This window comes from Triturus cristatus, chromosome 2_1 (assembly GCF_964204655.1).
Source record: "Triturus cristatus chromosome 2_1, aTriCri1.1, whole genome shotgun sequence".
Lineage (NCBI taxonomy): Eukaryota > Metazoa > Chordata > Amphibia > Caudata > Salamandridae > Triturus > Triturus cristatus.
In genome coordinates, this window is record NC_140581.1 from 14,473,720 (window position 1) to 14,493,923 (window position 20,204).

Below are 20,204 nucleotides of genomic sequence, written 5' to 3' on the forward strand. Positions count from 1 at the left end.
CCAATGTGGCAGACTCTCAGTGCAGTTGGGCTGGTAGCCCCCAGAGTGGGCCTTCCAATGTGGCAGACTCTCAGTGCAGTTGGGCTGGTAGCCCCCAGAGTGAGCCTTTCAATGTGGCAGACTCTCAGTGAAGTGCAGCTAAACTGGTAGCCCCCAGAGGGGGTTTTCCAATGTGGCAGACTCTCTGTGCAGGGAAGCTGAGCTGGTGGCCCCCAGAGTGGGCATTCCAATGTGGCAGACTCGCAGGGCAGCTGAGCTGGTAGAACCCAGAGTGGCCCTTTCAATGTGGCAGACTCTCAGTGCAGTGCAGCTCAGCTGGTAGAACCCAGAGGGTCCCTTTCAATGTGGCAGACTCTCAGTGCAGTGCAGCTCAGCTGGTAGAACCCAGAGGGTCCCTTTCAATGTGGCAGACTCTCAGTGCAGTGCAGATCAGCTGGTAGCCCCCAGAGTGGCCCTTTGAATGTGGGAGACTCTCAGTGCAGTGCAGCTGAGCTGGTAGCCCCCAGAGTCGCCCTTTTAATGTGACAGACTCTCGGGGAAGTCTAGCTGAGCTGGTAGCCACCAGAGTGAGCCTTCTAATGTGGCAGACTCTTAGTGCAGGGCAGCTGAGCTGGTAGCCCCCAGAGTGGGCCTTCCAATGTGGCAGACTCTCAGTGCAGTTGGGCTGGTAGCCCCCAGAGTGGGCCTTCCAATGTGGCAGACTCTCAGTGCAGGGCAGCTGAGCTGGTGGCCCCCAGGGTGGGCCTTTCAATGTGGCAGACTCTCAGTGCAGTGCAGCTGAGCTGGTAGCCCCCAGAGTGGGCCTTCCAATGTGGCAGACTCTCAGTGCAGGGCAGCTGAGCTGGTGGCCCCAAGAGTGGGCCTTTCAATGTGGCAGACTCTCAGTGCAGGGCAGCTGAGCTGGTAGCCCCCAGAGTGGGCCTTCCAATGTGGCAGACTCTCAGTGCAGGTGGGCTGGTAGCCCCCAGAGTGGGCCTTCCAATGTGGCAGACTCTCAGTGCAGTGCAGCTGAGCTGGTGGCCCACAGGGGGGGGCTTTCAGTCAGTCAGTCAATTTACTTTATTCAATACTTACAATATGGGATCATAAAAGTACAAAAAATGTACAGTTTAAAAACATCTATACAAAAAAAATATATATAGAGGGAATAAAAAGGTAATTGCATCATAAACTCCATTAGAGAACAATTATTAAAAGCCAGCTGATAGGATCAGTTTAAAATTCATTCTCAGTTATTGTGCAATTTCCAAATTTTTCGTGATTGGATTAAAAAGGACACCACAGAAAAACAAACCATAGGGTTAGTCAAGGATTGTAGAAAAATACAGCGCAACAAGACATTGTTGAAAACAATATTTACGCATCAAGGGCAAAATAAATCTTTTACGTGGTTCTGCATAAAATTTGCAAAAAAAGAGAATATGTAGATATGATTGTACAGAAACACCATCACATGGACAGGAGGGTAATTCATTTATGGAATAAATTCTAGCTGGATAGGCCAACATACATGGAATAAAATTGAAATGAAACCTAATTAGAAACAAATCTGTGACGTGAAGTCGTCACAGTATGAAATGAATTAAAGATACTTTTATATAGCGCAGGGCTACCCGGAGGCATCCCAGCACTGTCAGCGGAAAGATAAGCGTAGCAACCAGATTAAGGAAATAGCCAGGTGTTTAACAGTTTACGGAAGACAAGATGGTTGGGTTCTTTCCGTAAATCTAGAGGAAGAGAGTTCCAAAGCTTTGATGCGTTGTAGGAGAACATACGACCTCCACTACTTGCTTTCCTAATCTGTGAAACAGTGGCTAGATGTAAGTGGTCCGATCGAAGGCGTCTGTTGGCACGATAGGGAAGAATAATGGAATGATTAATGGCAGGACTTTTCCCGGACAATGACTTGTGTACTATGCACATCGCCTTGAATTCGACTCTCTCCTTGATCGGAAGCCAATGGAGGGATTTTAAGGCTGGGTTTGCCTATTGGAATTTTGGGACATTCAGAAGAATTCTGGCTGCCCAGTTCTGCACCATCTGAAGTGCGGACAGTGTTGCACAGGGTGCACCTAGATGAAGGGCATTACCATAGTCAAGGCGCGACAGGATGAGAGCCTGAACCATCAGTTTCCTGGCCGGGAAAGGGAGGAGAGGGAGGACCTTCCGAAGCATCCTCAGGATACCATAACAGGAGGCTGCCACCTTACGTGCCGGACCCTTAAAAGTCAAGTCCTGGTGTAGCCAGATACCTAGGCTCTTTATCTGGGGCTTGGGAGTAGGGACGGGACCCAGTGTATTTGGCCCTATAGCATTAAAGTCAAAGGGGGATCTGTTCCCCAGGATCATCAGCTCGGTTTTCCCCCCCATTTAATTTCAGAAAGGAATCATCCATCCATTTAGCAGTCTGTTCCAAGCACTGTCGGATGTTGGGGGAAGCGACGTCGGCATGATTGAGTCCTACCACCAGTTGGGTGACATCTGCATAGGTCACTGTGTGCACCCCAAAAGGCACCACCAGCTTCGCTTAATGGTTCATACACACGTTGAACAATGTGGGACTCAGGGATGACCCCTGGGGAACCCCGCAGCAAAGGGGTACCTGTTTTGAGGTCACATCAGCGTCAAACACCTGAAAGAGACTATCACTCCAAAAACTATTGTAGCCAGGCCAGCACAACCCCGGTCACCCCCAATCTCCTAAGTCTATGGACCAGGAGTTGATGGTTTACCGTGTCGAAGACAGTAAAAATGTAGGAGGTTTGCCTTTGCTGTACCATTGGGCTTTCTAAATATGCTTTGACCAACACTTTTGTACAGTTTGCTTTCAATCTTACTTCAGCCCTCTATTTCAGAAAACCCGATTTTATCCCCCTTTTTGAGAACTTCAAACAGTCACTCGGGACAGCAAATTAGCGTTCTAAACCTAAGAAGGAAAGAGCAGATTTAATATAGGAGATCCATGGAATCTTATGGGCATTTTCCAGGGATAGGCAGTCTTCAATTAGCTTTTGGGTGATATGGATAGATTCCCTTCTCCGTACAGAATGCCACAACATTATTGGGGCCAAGGAAATTATATCGGTCAGATATGAACATCCAATTCTGCATGGGCAGTAAAACTGGAGCAGCTTACCAGGAGGCCAATTAGTTTTTTTCAAAATGTGTCCTCTGTGGTCTGTAGGGCAGAGGGGTTGATATATCCCCAAATGCCAGCCCCGGTGGTTGCTGCCATCACTGGTTTTGCTGCACAGACTTTCTTTGCCATGTTAGGGAATTTGTTAATATATGAATGGAGAACAATAATGGTTTTCTCTAGTGACAAACCCCTAGCAGCGAGCATATTTGACCATGATAGTTGCCTATCAAACGTTACACCTAAATAGGGGAAGGTATCAGTATGGGCTATTTTCTGGCCAGATATATGGAAGTTTGGAACGTTCTTGTTTTTGCGGGCAGTAATTAAAATAAAGGACTTAGCCTCATTCGTTTTTAGCCCTAGTTTTTGTATATAAGTTACATAGACAGCTAGTAACCTTTGAAGGGCAAGGCCCGTGCGGGCAATAGGCACCGCGTCATCAGCATACAGGAGAATTGAGGTGCAAACGTTGTTAATTTTAGGGACGTCTGGTATTGAATCCAGCAGGGGGGCTTCCACCCCATTGGTGTAAATAGAAAAAAGAAATGGGGCGAGCTTACAACCCTGCCGGACTCCCCTATTAATTGAAAACGCCCTGGTGCAGTCTCCATCCCGCCCGTATCTGACGCAGGCCGTGGCTGATGAGTAGAGCTGCCGGATAAACGATAAAATACGCTCCTCTATGCCTATTTCTTCCATTATCCTCCAACGATGTTGATGTGCCACGCAGTCAAACGCTGCCGACAAGTCCATAAACGCCAATGATAATCTCTCAGATTTTACTTGAGTACTTGGCGATTAACAGGCTTAAAATAAGGCACTGGTCCTGAGAGCCCACTACCTTTTTGAAGCCATATTGGACTGGAATTAAGACCTTATTATTGGATGCCCACTCTTCGAGTCTGTTTAATAAGACCCTTCCCATTAGTTTGGTGTGCTATCTAGCAATGAAATTGGCCTTCCAATGTGGCAGACTCTCGGTGCAGGGCAGCTGAGGTGGTAGCCCCCAGAGTGGCCCTTCCAATGTGGCAGACTCTCAGTGCAGGGCAGCTGAGCCGGAGGCCCCCAGAGTGGGCCTTTCAATGTGGCAGACTCTCAGTGCAGTTGGGCTGGTAGCCCCCAGAGTGGGCCTTCCAATGTAGCAGACTCTCAGTTCAGGGCAGCTTGGGGTTCCCAGATGGCCAGTATTTTAGTGATATGGCCACTATTTTCATCTTCAGGAGAGTTAGAATATTGTGTAAATCAGCAAAAGCAAGTGTTCAAATGTATTTTAGAGTTGTCTAAACTATTGCAGAATGATTATTTAAAAAGCAGAGGCCTTGACCAAGTTAGAAATGAATACATAAGATTTTACAGAACATCCTTTTTCAATTAACAGCTCCGGGCCCCTCCGGAATCGCACAACACGAACACATTGTCCACAGGTTTCTCAGAGAAGGGGCTGTGGCTTCTGGTCTCCGGAAGGGCAGGTGAGCTCGGAGTATCCTGGGCCAGGGCAGCGGATGAAATTCTCCAGAAGAGAAAGGGCAGCAGCTAGGCGTCAGTACAGGTGTAGTGTCCACTGTTGTTGAGATGAAAGAGGGCTCCATTGGAGAACAGTCTTCTTAAAACAAGTCACCAGTGATCCCTGATGGAGTCAAATATTTCCAGTTAAGGCAGCTGAGGTAAGAATCCAAGTGTCCTGGGTAAACACCAGGAGAGTTTGTAAAAAAGCCCATAGTAGGGAGCATTTCAGGGCCAAGCTTCCAGTCCAGGGAGGGTGGAGCAGCATGTTCAGAGGGTCATCTCAGCAGAAACCCTTCCGGACCATGGCAGTGTGGCATCTGAGGTTAGTTAGGGCAGCGGCTCCCTGGAGGGTTATTGCTTGCAGAGGCAGAGGAACAGGACTCCTGACACGACAGGTCGCCCTCGGCAGACCTCACCTGGATAGAGGTCCCATCAGCAGGAAGTCACTTCTCACAGCAACAGCTTGGTTAACCAAGGGTCTCGAAGCAGGAGCAACACACTGCAGGGGCAGTCTCTGGGCGAAGTCAAGTCCCAGTCATGTGGCTGTCATCACCTCTGAGACCTGCAAGACAAAACATATTCAGCACAGCTGTCACGGCAGGAGAACCCTAGTGGCAAAGACATTCAACAGAGGGAGAGCCCAGCTAGGGTGATAAAACATTACAGGTTCATGTAGGTTCATCAAGTACATGACGTCACTCCTCATCCCAATACAAGTGTAGACCAGGCGGCCCTTTCAGGTCAAGACACAGCAGTAGGGTTTGTCCAAAGACGCGCCACACTAGGGCATTCTATTGCATCTAGGAAAGATACCAGCTAGGTTGCATCTTCTAGGCAAGCTCTAACTGGGGCATTCTCTGTTAAAACAAGGTTTTAGAAGACATGTCCTAAGCATGGCCAGGCGCTGAGAGCTGTGCCGATCACTACCTCTGTCCTTACAGTTTTGGACAGACCTGTGTGTTTATCTTCAGTGATCTCAGCCAGCTCCATGCTTTTATGTACGTCAAAATAGAAGTTGGCATCACTATCCTAAGGATAGTGGCTACTGCCCTCTAAGCCTAGGCTGTGAGGGGACTGGCAGTGGTGCCAGCGTGATTATAGAGCGGGCACAGGATTTCTTCTTCTTCACCTGTGGAGTGACTGCTCCTGATTGGCTGATGAGACTGACCCTCTCCTGGTTCAGGGACTCATCTACCTTTCACCGCCTCCCTCAGAGCTGGTCTTTGTAGTGATGTTTTTTACAAAGAACCTGTCCTCGGTTAGGTGGGCTTTCTTTTCTCCCATCTGGGTTTTATCAACCATTTTGCTGTTGTAGTCTGTTTCTAGGAGACTTAGTACCTATGTTTGATTGGTGCAAAGTGCTGGCATTTCTAGGGTATTTTGGGTCAGGCCTGGTGCATGTTTGAGGTACATCTCGCCCTAGGTTTACAATGAGATTTAGCCTTAAATAACCCGAGCAGAGTTTAATATCACGCCTGCAATGAAGCTTGGGCTTTAAACCCTTGGCAGGTGACCCCAGACTCTGAGTACTCAGGGGGTCCTTTTTACTGTCTGGACTTCTCACAACAGACCTGGTGAGTCTCCTGCCTGAAGACCCAGTGAGTACCGGAGCAGGTCCAGTCAGTGCTGCTCTTTCCTTTCACAGGTGTGAGCTCAAGTCTATGGTTCGACTCTGGGGGCATTTGTAGCTACCTCGGTTAATTAACGTTTCTCTTTGTAGCTCTGCACGTGTTTGCAACCCTTAGGGCCAGCTTTTCATCCATCACTCAAATGTCCCTCCATGAGCCCCTCATGCTTTCCTGGTTGTAAGACTTCATCTCGGTGCTGGTTAACAAAGCTCCAATCTCTAAATGCATCTTCTGAAAAAGCAGACATTAAACCCACCTGAAGCAGATAACTCCAGCTCACCAGGTAACTATCCTCCTTCTAAACAAGTCCAGGACAGACCAATGTCTGCCTGCTAGCACTGGCCAACCAAGGACATTCATGCTCTCAAACCAACCTTTGTTGGTTATTCTCCGCCAGTTAGAGTAACTAACGCGTAGGATTGTGTGACTTCATTTCATGGCATTGGAGCACCCATTAAAGAGGAGAGAACTCTTTGTGCCTCACTCAATGCATCCCTGCTGCTTCTGAATGAGGTCAACAAGGGAGGACCCCTGGCTTCAGAAGAGATCCACCTCTGCGGTTTGGAAGCTGAGGAACCGTTCATTCGATTCACTTTGAACCCCAACATGACAGCGTAACGAGGAAAGACCACCTCAAGAGAACGAAGCAGCAAGTCAGTACCAAAGACACAAAGAAGCCCATCATTGTCCTACCGAGTCATCACCGCAACCAGGATGGCCACTTTCGCGGAAGGAGAAAAGGGCACATTGGTGGACGAGGGGCAACAAAAGGCGACAACTACAGCCATCTCCAGAAATGTACTCAGAAAGGAGAAGGCAGGAGGTAGCAAGAGATGAGCAGAAGAGGGCTAGACTAACACGACAGATCCGGAGGACACCCGACATGAGGAGACGGCACAGGATGAACACAGCCGGAGTCACATTCTCTGTTGCTGCACCGAAGGCCAGAACCACAACTGCTCCATCCATGCTTTGTCAATCAATTTGTAATGGGTTGTTAATAGTTTCCAAAAACTAAGCAAAGGAATTTTAATGGCTTGTGTTTACAGAATCAACGTAACAAGCATTGGAAAAGCCAATAGGTCTACCTTGCATTTTCAGTTCTAAGTAAAATATTTAAATTAAAAAAGCATGCTGCAGTAAATAAATAAGAAAAAAAATGTATTTCTGTAACAATGCACTCATGAGATGGTCTAAGGTGTGTAATTCAGTATATTTTGAATGCAGTACTCCATTATGCATTGCAATGCATGCACTCTATATGAAGTGACAGACAGCAGACAATGCCCACTCTGTATATGTTTAATGATTGCAGACAGGTGAACTGTCAAGGCACACCGAAAAAAGGATGTCAAAGGCACATCAACAAGATGTAAGAAAGATCTAGGAACAAACTCAAAAGGCTTCTTTCATCAATCAGCCTTACACTACCACCTCCGATAAGGACTGCACGCAGGCAATTCTTTTCACAACTTATCCATGCCCTGCCCAACAACCAGCCCCTAAGGCTTGGAGGGCAGGACCCAAGAACAGCTACTTCCAGGGAACCTGTAGACACTGAGGTGGTCATTCTTCCTGCACTCTGTGCTACTCTGTTCCAACTGCTGTCGCTTGTCCTGCACGACCAATTGGAATTTCTAAATACACAGGCCATAATTGACTTGGGTTATTATGGATAGCGCTTCAGATTATAGGGTAACGTACCTATGTAACATCACCCACCACAGATCAGGGATGAACTTAACAGAAAGGAGCGGTATACTAGCGCAGGGAGAAGCAGGATACGCGCACAGAAAGAAGCAATATACTCACACAGGAAGAAGCAGGATACCCACACAGGAAGAAGCAGTATACGCACACTGATGGACGCAGTATATGCACACAGGAAGAAGCAGGATACTCACAGGAAGAAGCAGTAGAATCACAGGAGGAAGCAGTATACTAACACAGGAAGAAGCAGTAGATTCAAGGAGGAAGCTGTACATGCATACTGAAGCAGGATAGTCACACAGGAAAATGCAGGATACTCACACAGGAAGAAGCAGTACACTCACACAGGAAGAAGCAGAATACTCATACAGGAAGATGCGGAATACTCACACAGGAAAAAGCAGGATACTCACACAGGCAGAAGCAGTATATGCACACTGAAAGAAGCAGTATACGCACACAGGAAAAAGCAGTATAATTACAGGAAGAAGCAGTATACTCACACAGGAAGAAGCAGTAGAATCACAGGAAGAAGCAGTAGTATCACACAGAATGAAGCAGTAGAATCACAGGAGGAAGCAGTATATGCACACTGAAAGAAGAAGTATATGCAAACAGGAAGAAACAGTATACTCACACAGGAAGAAGCAGTAGAATCACAGGAGGAAGCAGTACACGCATACTGAAGCAGGATAGTCACACAGGAAAATGCAGGATACTCACACAGGAAAATGCTGGATACTCACACAGGAGGAAGCAGTATATGCACACTAAAAGAAGCAGTATACGCACACAGGAAGCAGTATAATCACAGGAAGAATCAGTATACTCACACAGGCAGAAGCAGTAGACTCAGAGGAAGAAGCAGTAGAATCACAGGAAGAAGCAGTAAACTCACACAGAACGAAGCAGTAGAATCACAGGAGGAAGCAGTATACACACACTAAAAGAAGCAGTATACGCACACTGGAAGAAGCAGTAGAATCACAGGAGGAAGCAGTACATGCATACTGAAGCAGGATAGTCACACAGGAAAATGCAGGATACTCACACAGGAAGAATCAGTATACTCACACAGGAAGAAGCAGTAAATGCACACTAAAAGAAGCAGTATAAGCACACAGGAAGAAGCAAATCACAGGAAGAAGCAGTATATGCACACAGGAAGAAGCAGTATAACCACAGTAAGAAGCAGTATACGCACACAAGGAAGAAGCAGTACATGCATACTGAAGCAGGATAGTCACACAGGAAGAAGCAGAATACTCACACAGGAAGAAGCAGTAGAATCACAGGCGGAAGCAGTATACGCATACTGAAGCACGATACTCGCTCAGGAAGATGCAGGATACTCAAAGAAGGAAGCAGTATACTTACACAGGAAGAAGCAGTATACTTACACAGAAAGAAGCAGGATACCCACACAGGAAGAAGCAGTATACTCACACAGGAAGAAGCAGTAGAATCACAGAAGGAAGCAGTATATGCATACTGAAGCAGGATATTCAGACAGGAAGATGCAGGATACTCACACAGGAAGAAGCAGTATACTTACACAGGTGGAAGCAGTATACTCACGCAGGAAGCAGTATGCTCACGCAGGGAGAAGCCGTATGTTCACGCAGGGAGAAGCCGTATGCTCACACAGGGAGAAATTGTATAATCATGCAGGAAGCAGCATTATACTCACACAGGAAGGAGTATACTCACACAGGCAGAAGCAGTATACTCACAGGAAAAAGCAGTATAATCACAGGAAGAAGCAGGATACGCACAGAGGAAGAAGTAGTATAATCACTGGAAGAAGCAGTATATGCACACTGAAAGAAGCAGTATATACACACAGAAGAAGCAGTATATACACACAGAAGAAGCAGTATACACACAGAGAAAGAGGCAGAATATTCACAGGAGAAGCAGGATACTCACAGGAAAAGCAGGATACTCACAGGAAGAAGCAGTATAATCACAAGAAGCAGTAGAATACGCACTGAAAGAAGCAGTATACGCACACTGAAAGAAGCCGTATACTCACACAGGAAAAAACAGGATACTCACACAGGAAGCAGGATAGTCACACAGAAATAAGCAGGATACTCACACAGGATGAAGCAGGATACTCACATAGGATACTCACACAGCATGAAGCAGTTTACTTACACAGGATGAAGCAGGATACTGACACAGGATGTAGCAGGATACGCACACTGAAACAAACTATACGCACACTGAAAGAAGCAGGATGCTCACACAGGATGAAGGATACTCGCACAGGATAAAGAGGGATACTCACACAGGATAAAGAAGGATACTCACACAGGATGAGGAAGGATACTCACACAGGATGAGGAAGGATACTCACACAGGATGAGGAAGGATGCATGCACATGAAGAAGCAGGATACTCACACAGGAAGCAGGATAGTCACACAGAAGTAAGCAGGATACTCACACAGGAATAAGCAGTATACTCACACAGCATGAAGCAGTATACTGACACAGGAAGAAGCAGGATACTCGCACAGGAAGAAGCAGGATACTCACATAGGAAGTGGTATACTCGTGCAGGGAGAAACAGTATACCCACAAAGGAAGAAACAGGATACTCACACAGAAAGAAGCAGGATACACACACACAAAGAAGCATACTGAAGCACGATATTCACACAGGAAGATGCAGGATACTCACAAAGGAAGAAGCAGTATACTTACACAGGAAGAAGCAGTATACTAACACAGAAAGAAGCAGGATACTCACACAGAAAGAAGCAGGATACTCACACAGGAAGAAGAAGTATATTCACACAGGAAGAAGCAGTAAATGCACACTAAAAGAAGCAGTATATGCACACAGGAAGAAGCAGTATAATCACAGGAAGAAGCAGTATATGCACACAGGAAGAAGCAGTATAATCACAGGAAGAAGCAGCGTAGTCACACAGGAACAAGCAGTATATTCACACTGAAAGAAGCAGTGTACACACACAGGAAGAAGCAGTATGATCACAGGAAGAAGCAGTAGACTCACACAGGAAGATGTATATCTGCAAACTGAAAGAAGCAGTGTACACACACAGGAAGAAGCAGTATGATCACAGAAAGAAGCAGTAGACTCACACAGGAAGATGTATATCTGCAAACTGAAAGAAGCAGTATACGCACACAGGAAGAAGCAGTATAGTTACAGGAAGAAGCAGTATACGCACACAAGGAAGAAGCAGTATACACACACAAGGAAGAAGCAGTATACTCACACAGGAAGAAGCAGTAGAATCACAGGAGGAAGTAGTAGAATAACAGGAGGAAGCAGTATATGCATACTGAAGCAGGATATTCACACAGGAAGATGCAGGCTACTCACACAGTAAGAAGCAGGATACACAGGAAGACGCAGGATACTCACAGGAAGGAGCAGTATAATCACAAGAAGAAGTAGAATACGCACACTGAAAGAAGCCGTATACTCACACAGGAAGAAGCAGGATACTCACACAGGAAGCAGGATAGTCACACAGAATGTAGCAGGATATGCACACTGAAAGAAACTATACACACACTGAAAGCCGCATAATACTCACAGGAAGAAGCAGGATACTCACACAGGAAGAAGCATTATACTCACACAGGAACCAGTATACTCACAGGGAGAAGCAGTATACTCACACAGGAAGAAACAGGATATTCACACAGTAAGAAGCATTATACTCACACAGGAAGCAGCATTATACTCACACGGGAAGCCGCATAATACTCACAGGAAGAAGCAGGATACTCACACAGGAAGAAGCATTATACTCACACAGGAACCAGTATACTCACAGGGAGAAGCAGCATACTCACATAGGAAGAAACAGGATATTCACACAGTAAGAAGCATTATACTCACACAGGAAGCAGCATTATACTCACACAGGAAGTAGCATTATACTCACATGAAGAAGCAGGATACTCACAAAGGAAAAAGCAGTATACTTACACAGGAAGAAGCAGTATACTATCACAGATAGAAGCAGGATACTCACACGGGAAGAAGCAGTATACTCACACAGGAAGAAGCAGTAAATGCACACTAAAAGAAGATGGAAGAAGCAGTATAGTCACATGAAGAAGCAGTGTACTCACACAGGAAGAAGCAGTATATGCACACTGAAAGAAGCAGTGTACACACACAGGAAGAAGCAGTATAATCACAGGAAGAAGCAGTATACTCACACAGGAAGATGTGTATCTGAAAACTGAAAGAAGCAGTATACGCACACAGGAAGAAGCAGTATAGTTACAGGAAGAAGCAGTATACGCACACAAGGAAGAAGCAGTATACTCACACAGGAAGAAGCAGTAGAATCACAGGAGGAAGCAGTAGAATAACAGGAGGAAGCAGTATATGCATACTGAAGCAGGATATTCACACAGGAAGATGCAGGCTACTCACACAGGAAGAAGCAGGATACACAGGAAGACGCAGGATACTCACAGGAAGGAGCAGTATAATCACAAGAAAAAGTAGAATACGCACACTGAAAGAAGCCATATACTTACACAGGAAGAAGCAGGATACTCACACAGGAAGCAGGATAGTCGCACAGAAATAAGCAGGATACTGACAGGATGAAGCAGGATACTCACACAGAATGTAGCAGGATATGCACACTGAAAGAAACTATACGCACACTGAAAGAAGCAGGATGCTCACACAGGATGAAGGATACTCACACAGGATGAAGAAGGATACTCACTCAGGAGGAGGAAGGATACTCACACAGGATGAGGAAGGATGCGTGCACAGGAAGAAGCAGGATTCTCACACAGGAAGCAGGATACTCACACAGGAAGCAGGATACTCACACAGGAAGCAGGATACTCACACAGGAAGAAGCAGTATACTGACACAGGAAGAAGCAGGATACTCGCATGGGAAGAAGCAGGATACTCACAAAGAAAGCGGTATACTCATGCAGGGAGAAACAGTATACCCACACAGGAAGAAACAGGATACTCACACAGAAAGCAGGTAACGCACAAATAAAGAAGCAGGATATGCACACAGGAAGAGGCAGTATATACACACAGGAAGAGGCAGTATATGCACACAGGAAAAGGCAGTATACGCACACAGGAAGAAGCAGGATACTCACATAGGAAGCGGTATACTCGCAGAGGGAAAAACAGTATACCCACACAGGAAGAAACCGGATACTCATATAGAAAGAAGCAGGAAACACAGAAATAAAGAAGCAGCATATGCACACAGGAAGAGGCAGTATATGCACAAAGGAAGAGGCGGTATTCTCACACAGGAAGAAGCAGTATTCTCACACAGGAAGAAGCAGTATTCCCACACAGGAAGAAGCAGTATTCTCACACAGGACGAACCAATATTCTCACACAGCAAGAGGCAGTATACACACAGGAAGAAGCAGGATACTCACACAGAAAGAAGCATTATACCACACATGAAGCAGCATTATACTCACACGGGAAGCCGCATTATACTCACAGGAAGAAGCAGGATACTCACACAGGAAGAAGCAGTATACTCTCACAGGGAGAAGCAGTATACTCTCACAGGGAGAAGCAGTATACTCCGCTCGTGGTGGAAACTGACCTTTTGCCTTGGTACACCGCATTGAGGACTGCGAGGCCCAGCAGCCCTCCGCTTCCTGCCGCTGCAGCCTGCCTCTTCCTCTGGACCCGCCCCTGGACACCTGGACACCGGTTAAAAGCTCGCGGCCCCCGCTTCGCGGGAGCCGCTCGTGGTGGAAACTGACCTTTTGCCTTGGTACACCGCATTGAGGACTGCGACGCCCAGCAGCCCTCCGCTTCCTGCTGCTGCAGCCTGCCTCTTCCTCTGGACCCGCCCCTTGACGTCACAATATTTACTTGCACACACTAATCCGCAGCGCGGATCGCAGCGCGGGCGAAGCCCGGGACAAGGGCGGGCCCGTCTGAGCCCGTCAGAGACCGACCGAGGCCGGGACGGGGCACCCCTCTTGGTTCTGCTGTGAAACAGGTGAGCCATGCGCCAGTGAATGTCGTAATACTGCACTGTATAGCTGCCCAAGACCATAAGACTCAATCCCCCCGTTTCGGGTGCCATTGGAACATTTCCTTCCTAGTGGCGAGCTGTTTTGTTGATATCTCCTTACGCTAACATCTGAGTATGGCCACTGCCGGCGCCGGAAAGGGCCGGAAGTCTGTGATTGGGACTGGAGTAATTGGAACTATGGACAGTTTTATAACCAGAGCTGCATCTGTCCTACAGAGGGAAATTGAACTGACAGAGAAAAGATTGTCTCTCGAACTAGTCCTTGACAAGCGCTCCTCTCTGGGCAATATTGCTTCTGCTAAATCACCGGCAGCATCCACACACACACCTGTATTAGTCCACCGCACAGATGTCCCACCTTTGAGTGGGAATGAGTGCGTGGATGTTCCAGCAAATAACAGTGTTTGTGCTGTGATTGACCCTGGCGATTCTCGTCGCCCAGTCTCCTCAGTTGATGCGATATCGGAAGGCACCACCAGATCTGGCCATTCCATCCGCCCCGATGCCACCTCTACTAAAATGCCTGAAAAGGCGGTGAAACGCAAAAGGGGTGGCCCACCAGCGTCGACTAATAAAAGATCCAAAGTGCAAAAGCGGTGTAACAAGGGGGCATCTGAACCTGCACCTACTATAGACTTGATGGCTGACTGCCTAGAGGCACCACCAAGCCCCGCACAGAACTATGATTTTTGGCAAAAGATGGAACAGCTTTTTACTGCAATCTGTCGCCCCATCTGTAACAGACTCGATTCCCTAGAAAATGGTCTTACTAATCTTGAACTTATGATTGCTTCAGCTATTAATTCTAAGGGCATAGAGGGAAGAGGGGGAATAACAGCTAGCCCTGCTGGGACTGGTGTCCCCGGCAACTTTGCCCAAATCTCACCAACTGCCCAGACAACCATTGTAGACCAACCAATTGCCCAAGGCAAGGGCCAGAGTCTGGGACTGTTCATTGTCCCCCAAGTAGCCGCCCATGCTTCAGCTAGCATAGGGAGCACCAGAAATAGAGTGAGCACTGTAACTCCCAACATACCTAACACCTCACCATCTAAGTCTACCGGGCTCCCCCAATCCCCTAGCAAGCAGTTACAGCCCTCCTGTGACCGGAAATTACCCTGTCTGGATCTTCCTCCCGAATCGGCTCCATATGTGGTGATCCTTGCTGGTGTCCCCACTCTGAACCAAGGGAGTCATTTCTTGATTTAAAAAACAAATGTATACATTGGTTAAATTGCCACAAACCACTCCCGAAACCGTGCTCAAGCGAGATTTTATTCGCCAGGCGAATAAATTGGGTTGGACATCGAGCCAAAGATGTACAGGGAGATTGTATAGTCATCAATTTCAGGAACACAAACACGGTCAGACACATCTGCACATTTCAGCCAGGCCCTAACTCTAACAATCACTCAGCAATTAGAGCTCTCCCCCTCACCTATTTTTACCCAGGTCTCCATCATCCCAGTATTATCAATCCAAATAGGGTAAGGGTGGACTTTGCGCGAACTGATAGGGCTGGTTTATTACCCCTCGACTATAATACATTTCAAGGTCCAGACCGACCCTGTTCACCTTCGTTTGAAGCTTTCTACCACCCTAACAGATACAGCACACTTGAGCAAGTGGATTGACGTTTGAACCCTAATACTGCGAAAATGGCCCTAACCCCAGGGAACAAGCCAGAAATGGAAGGGCTGGCAAATAGGCCCTTGTGGGAAATTACAGAGAGGGCCTTGAGTTCTTCATCCGCTATTACCCCTGTTGCTGACCCGATCCCATCCCCTAGTAAACCAAAGTCGAGCCCTTGTTTTCTATCTTGGAACGTGGCAGGTCTCAAGAGCAAACTGGACTGCGAGGACTGGGGTGTCTTTATAGACGATTTTGATATTTGCCTGATGCAAGAGACCTGGGCATTGGAAAATTCGCACAGGGTTGGCTTTGCATCTTTTGACATATTGGCTGTATCTAGTGGTAGGGGCAGACCCTCAGGGGGTCTTACCACCTGGGTAGCGCTTCATCTGGGCGCCGTGGCAAGGCAGATATACACCAACTCGGAAGACATTCAATGTATTCTTCTAGTGCTGCCTAATAATATTCATTTGGCTCTTCTGAATGTCTATTCGAGACCTTCCCAGGGTGGCCGAGAATCAGAGGTTATGGAATCGCTCAATAAATTTATCTTGACCCTGGACTCAGAATATTCCGTGGTCGTAGGTGGCGACTTCAATTGCCAATACGAACCACTCTGTGTGTCGGCCTTGGTCGATCTAAACACAGAGAATGAATACAGAAATATCCCTGATCCTATGATTCCAAAGGTCAAAGCGTGGTCCCCTCTGGCCCTTCAAATCTCCGCTCTCACACTTTCCTTGTCACTGAGGGCTTGTAATGGGAGATTTGATTCTGACAGACCAGGTCGAGCTACCTTCAATAGGGTAGGTCATACTTCCATTCTCGACTATATCCTTATTGAAACTAGATCTTGGGATAAGGTGCTTGACTTTAGGGTGTTAGATCGCAATGATAGCGACCACAATGCCTTGGCTATAACCTTTAAACCAGGCTGTTGGGGCATGAGCACCTATGATGTACCACCACCCACCACTGCACAACACCCCATATTATCCAACAACAAACGAAGGGTGAGATGGCCGCACATTGTCGCAAGCCCTAATAAAATCTCTGAAATCTATAGCCTTGCTCTTCCTTATCTTGTGGAAATGTCTGAGGTGGAATCATCACGTCCACCACCTGTACATGCAGCCGGACCCACAGGCATTCACCTACAGTTAGTAGATAAACTCTCGAAGGCGTTTTGCCTGACAGGGCCCGTGAGGCCCCATCTGCCTAAAAGGCAACCGTGGTACTCTGCTGAGTGCAGGAAATCGAAGAGCGAGCTACTTATCGCCATCAAAACCCTCGATAGAGATAGGATTAAAGTAGCTAGGGCCAAACACAAACAAACTTTAGAAAGGGCCAAAAAATGCTGGGAGTCTGATATTTGGGAAGAATTAAGATCTACTCTAATAGCGAAGGATTTCAGGGGCTTTTGGACAACCGTGAGCAAGGGGAGGAAAGAAGCAGGAACGAGCCCATTCCCAAACATAGCTCCAGCTGTATGGGAAGCACATTATGGAGGTCTCTACTCAAGCACATATACCAATACTCCTCCTTTGCCTATCTTCTCTCCCGGATCTATCACCCAATGCGCGGCCTCAACGATGATAACCATAAAGGAGGTGGAAAGGGCCATTCATCTCTTAATACCAAACAAAGCTCCAGGATTGGACAAAATCCCGGGCGACCTCTATCGCTCTGAACCTATGATTTGGGTGCCATACCTTTGTGTCCTATTCAATTCCATCCTGTCGGGAAATGATCCACCAGAGTCATGGTTAGGCGCGGAGATTGTGCCCATATTTAAGAAAGGCTGTCCCCTAAAACCCTCAAATTATAGGCCCATCAGCTTAATCGACATCACTCAGAAGCTGTTTGGGCGTATAATACTGGACAGACTCCAGGCCTGGGAGACTGAAAACAACATCTTAAGTTCACTGCAAGCAGGATTCAGAAAGGGCACCTCCACTGTGGACCAGATCTTCCGACTTCAGGTCATACATTGGAAGACCGTGAGTTTAGAGGGTGGCAGCCTCTATCTCATTTTTGTTGACCTGAGGTCGGCCTTCGACCTGGTTCCGCGTGAAAAACTGTGGAAGGTGCTCCTGGCTCTTAATGTCCCCTTGTATCTTCTGGACATTATCTGAAGACTGCACACAAAAAATTTTGCACAGGTTAGATGTGGCAAATACGGTGAACTTTCGTCCCGTTTTCCCGTAAACCGTGAAGTCCGACAGGGATGCGTGTTGGCACCCACATTATTTTGTCTTTATATCAATGGGCTTATTAAGCACCTGGCAGATATTAGGGACATTGATGCGCCCAGACTTGCCACAGGCCTGGTGCCAGCGTTGATGTTCGCCGATGACACTCTTTTGTTATCGCGCACATCAACCGGCATCCAACGCATCCTGGATGGCTTTGTGGATTTTTGTGCAGAAAGAGGCTTAGAGATCAACTTGGCCAAAACCAAATATATGGTTCTAAATCCCCCAAAACACACACGGCCAAACCCAGTTCTGAATGGTGTATACCTTGAGCGGGTAACCACATTCAGTTATCTGGGGATTTTACTACAGGAAAACTTTGGCTGGGGCGGCCAAGTTGCAAACTCTGTGCTAAAACTTGCACAAACCACCGGGGGAATCTCTCAAGTATTCAGGGGTTCGGTCTCCAAACCAGTGTCCCCTGCATTGGAAATATATCGGACACAAGTAAGAGCAGCCTCCATATATGGAGCGGAACTGTGGGGCCACACCAGAATACACAGCTTGACTGGGTCAGAAAATTCATTCGTGAGGAGCATGTTGGGCCTTCCATCTAGCTCCCCACTGACCCCTATCAGGCTGGATTGTGGGTTACTACCCATTGAACAAGTGGTAATGCTGCGTCCATTGTTATACTGGAAGAGATTATGGTCAAATGAGGAGTTGGGATTTTATCGTGAGGAATTTAAGGGAGTCTGGTCCCAACTCAAGAGCAAGAATATTCCATGGCTGAGATTTGTCAGGGATTCTTGCACTAAGATTGGCCTTCCAGAATTATGGACTACTCCGGAGGCCTCATGTCTGGCCCTACCCAAAGCTAAATTGGTCGAACAGTTTAAAAACCATCACCTTGCGTGTCTGTATGAAAACCCTAAGATCGGCAGGCTGACGGCCGTGTTCCTCCAAATTAAAGATACTTACAGGAAAGAGGAATTCTTAGACCTGGTCAGTCCACCGGCCGCAAGGAAACTTTACTGCCAATTGAGAATGGGTTGTCTTCCGCTTAGGTCATTTACATCTGGATGAGACGCCAATAAAACCACTGCTTGTCCGGCCTGTAGCTACATACTTGAGGATGAAAAACATGTCTTTTTCTTCTGCCCAATATATCTACACCAAAGGAAACGCTGGATCAAGCCCCTTTGCAATAATCTTGGTTTTAGAGAATGCGAAAAAGCAATGAGAATTTTAAAATATGACACAAAACCTCTGATAGTTTTCGCTGTTTCCCGGTTCCTCAACTCTGTCTGGTTATCACGTAGGAAATTTTTATAATCGATTATCCTGCCAAACATTTTTCTGCTCACTTGAATGTAATGTGTTATCTCGAAAATGATTGGATTGGCTCTATTTTTTAAGATTTTTATTTGTATTATCTATTGTGATAATGATTGCCGCTTTTATGGTCATTGAACCGAAATAAAGCTTTTAATGATGATGATGAGTATACTCTCACAGGAAGTAGCATTATACTCACATGAAAAAGCAGGATACTCACACAGGAAGAAGCTGTATTCTCAAACAGGAAGAGGCAGTATAAGCACCCAGGAAGCAGTATTCTCACACAGGAAGAAGCAGAATACTCACACAGAAAAAAGCATTATACTCACATATGAAGCAGCGTTATACTCACACAGGAAGCAGAATTATACTCACACAGGAAGCAGAATTATACTCACATGAAGAAGCAGTATACTCACACAGGAAGAAGCGCTGAAGGTTTTTAGTTGAACCTCCTGAAATGAAGTATGTCCAGGCTCCTGTGCCGACCATTATGAGGTATGCAGGGACCAGGGTAGCCACATAGAGTGGGTTCAAGAACGTCTGGAAGAAAGCAAATATACAGATGTTATCGTCTACAGAGGAGGTTAAAATGCTATGAAATCAGACCTACTGAGGTGATGTGTATGTGAAGTTCAGGAAAGCACAGGTGTACGGTTATGAGGTGTTTGAGTGCACAATGGGCCTGATTCACAGGCTTAAACTTACACTTTTGTTTACGTTTACACTTGTAGTAGCTTACCTACTTTTTAATATTCTCAAACCACAAGTGTAATTTTACTAGTAGTAATTTTACTCATAGTAAAATGAAACTTGTAAAATTATTAGTAGTAAAATTGCACTCAGTCTGTAAATGGCAAACAGGATTAATCTTAGGTAAATGGGGAGAGGAGTTGGCCTAACGGTTAGGGCGCTCGACCTCGGACCTGGGGGAACTGGGTTTGAGTCTTTGAGGAAATATGAATTTATATGATCAATTGTGTCCCCTATCTTAGACCCCAACGGCTC

The 20,204-nt window shown here is 46.6% G+C and overlaps 1 protein-coding gene across 2 annotated transcripts in view; it reads right to left on the reverse strand.

The window, feature by feature from the left end:
- Nucleotides 1–1,040: 1,040 nt before the first annotated feature.
- Nucleotides 1,041–20,204, reverse strand: part of LOC146863618 (gamma-secretase subunit APH-1A-like) — a 115,386-nt gene continuing 96,222 nt past the window's right edge. For both annotated transcript variants that reach the window (XM_085627664.1, XM_085627662.1), the window contains exons 6-7: nucleotides 19,616–19,739; nucleotides 1,041–5,207 (exon numbers count right to left, since the gene is read on the reverse strand). In XM_085627664.1, the coding sequence (XP_085483790.1) occupies nucleotides 5,170–5,207; nucleotides 19,616–19,739 (162 nt within the window). In that variant the 3' untranslated portion in view covers nucleotides 1,041–5,169. The remainder of the gene's footprint in view (nucleotides 5,208–19,615; nucleotides 19,740–20,204) is intronic.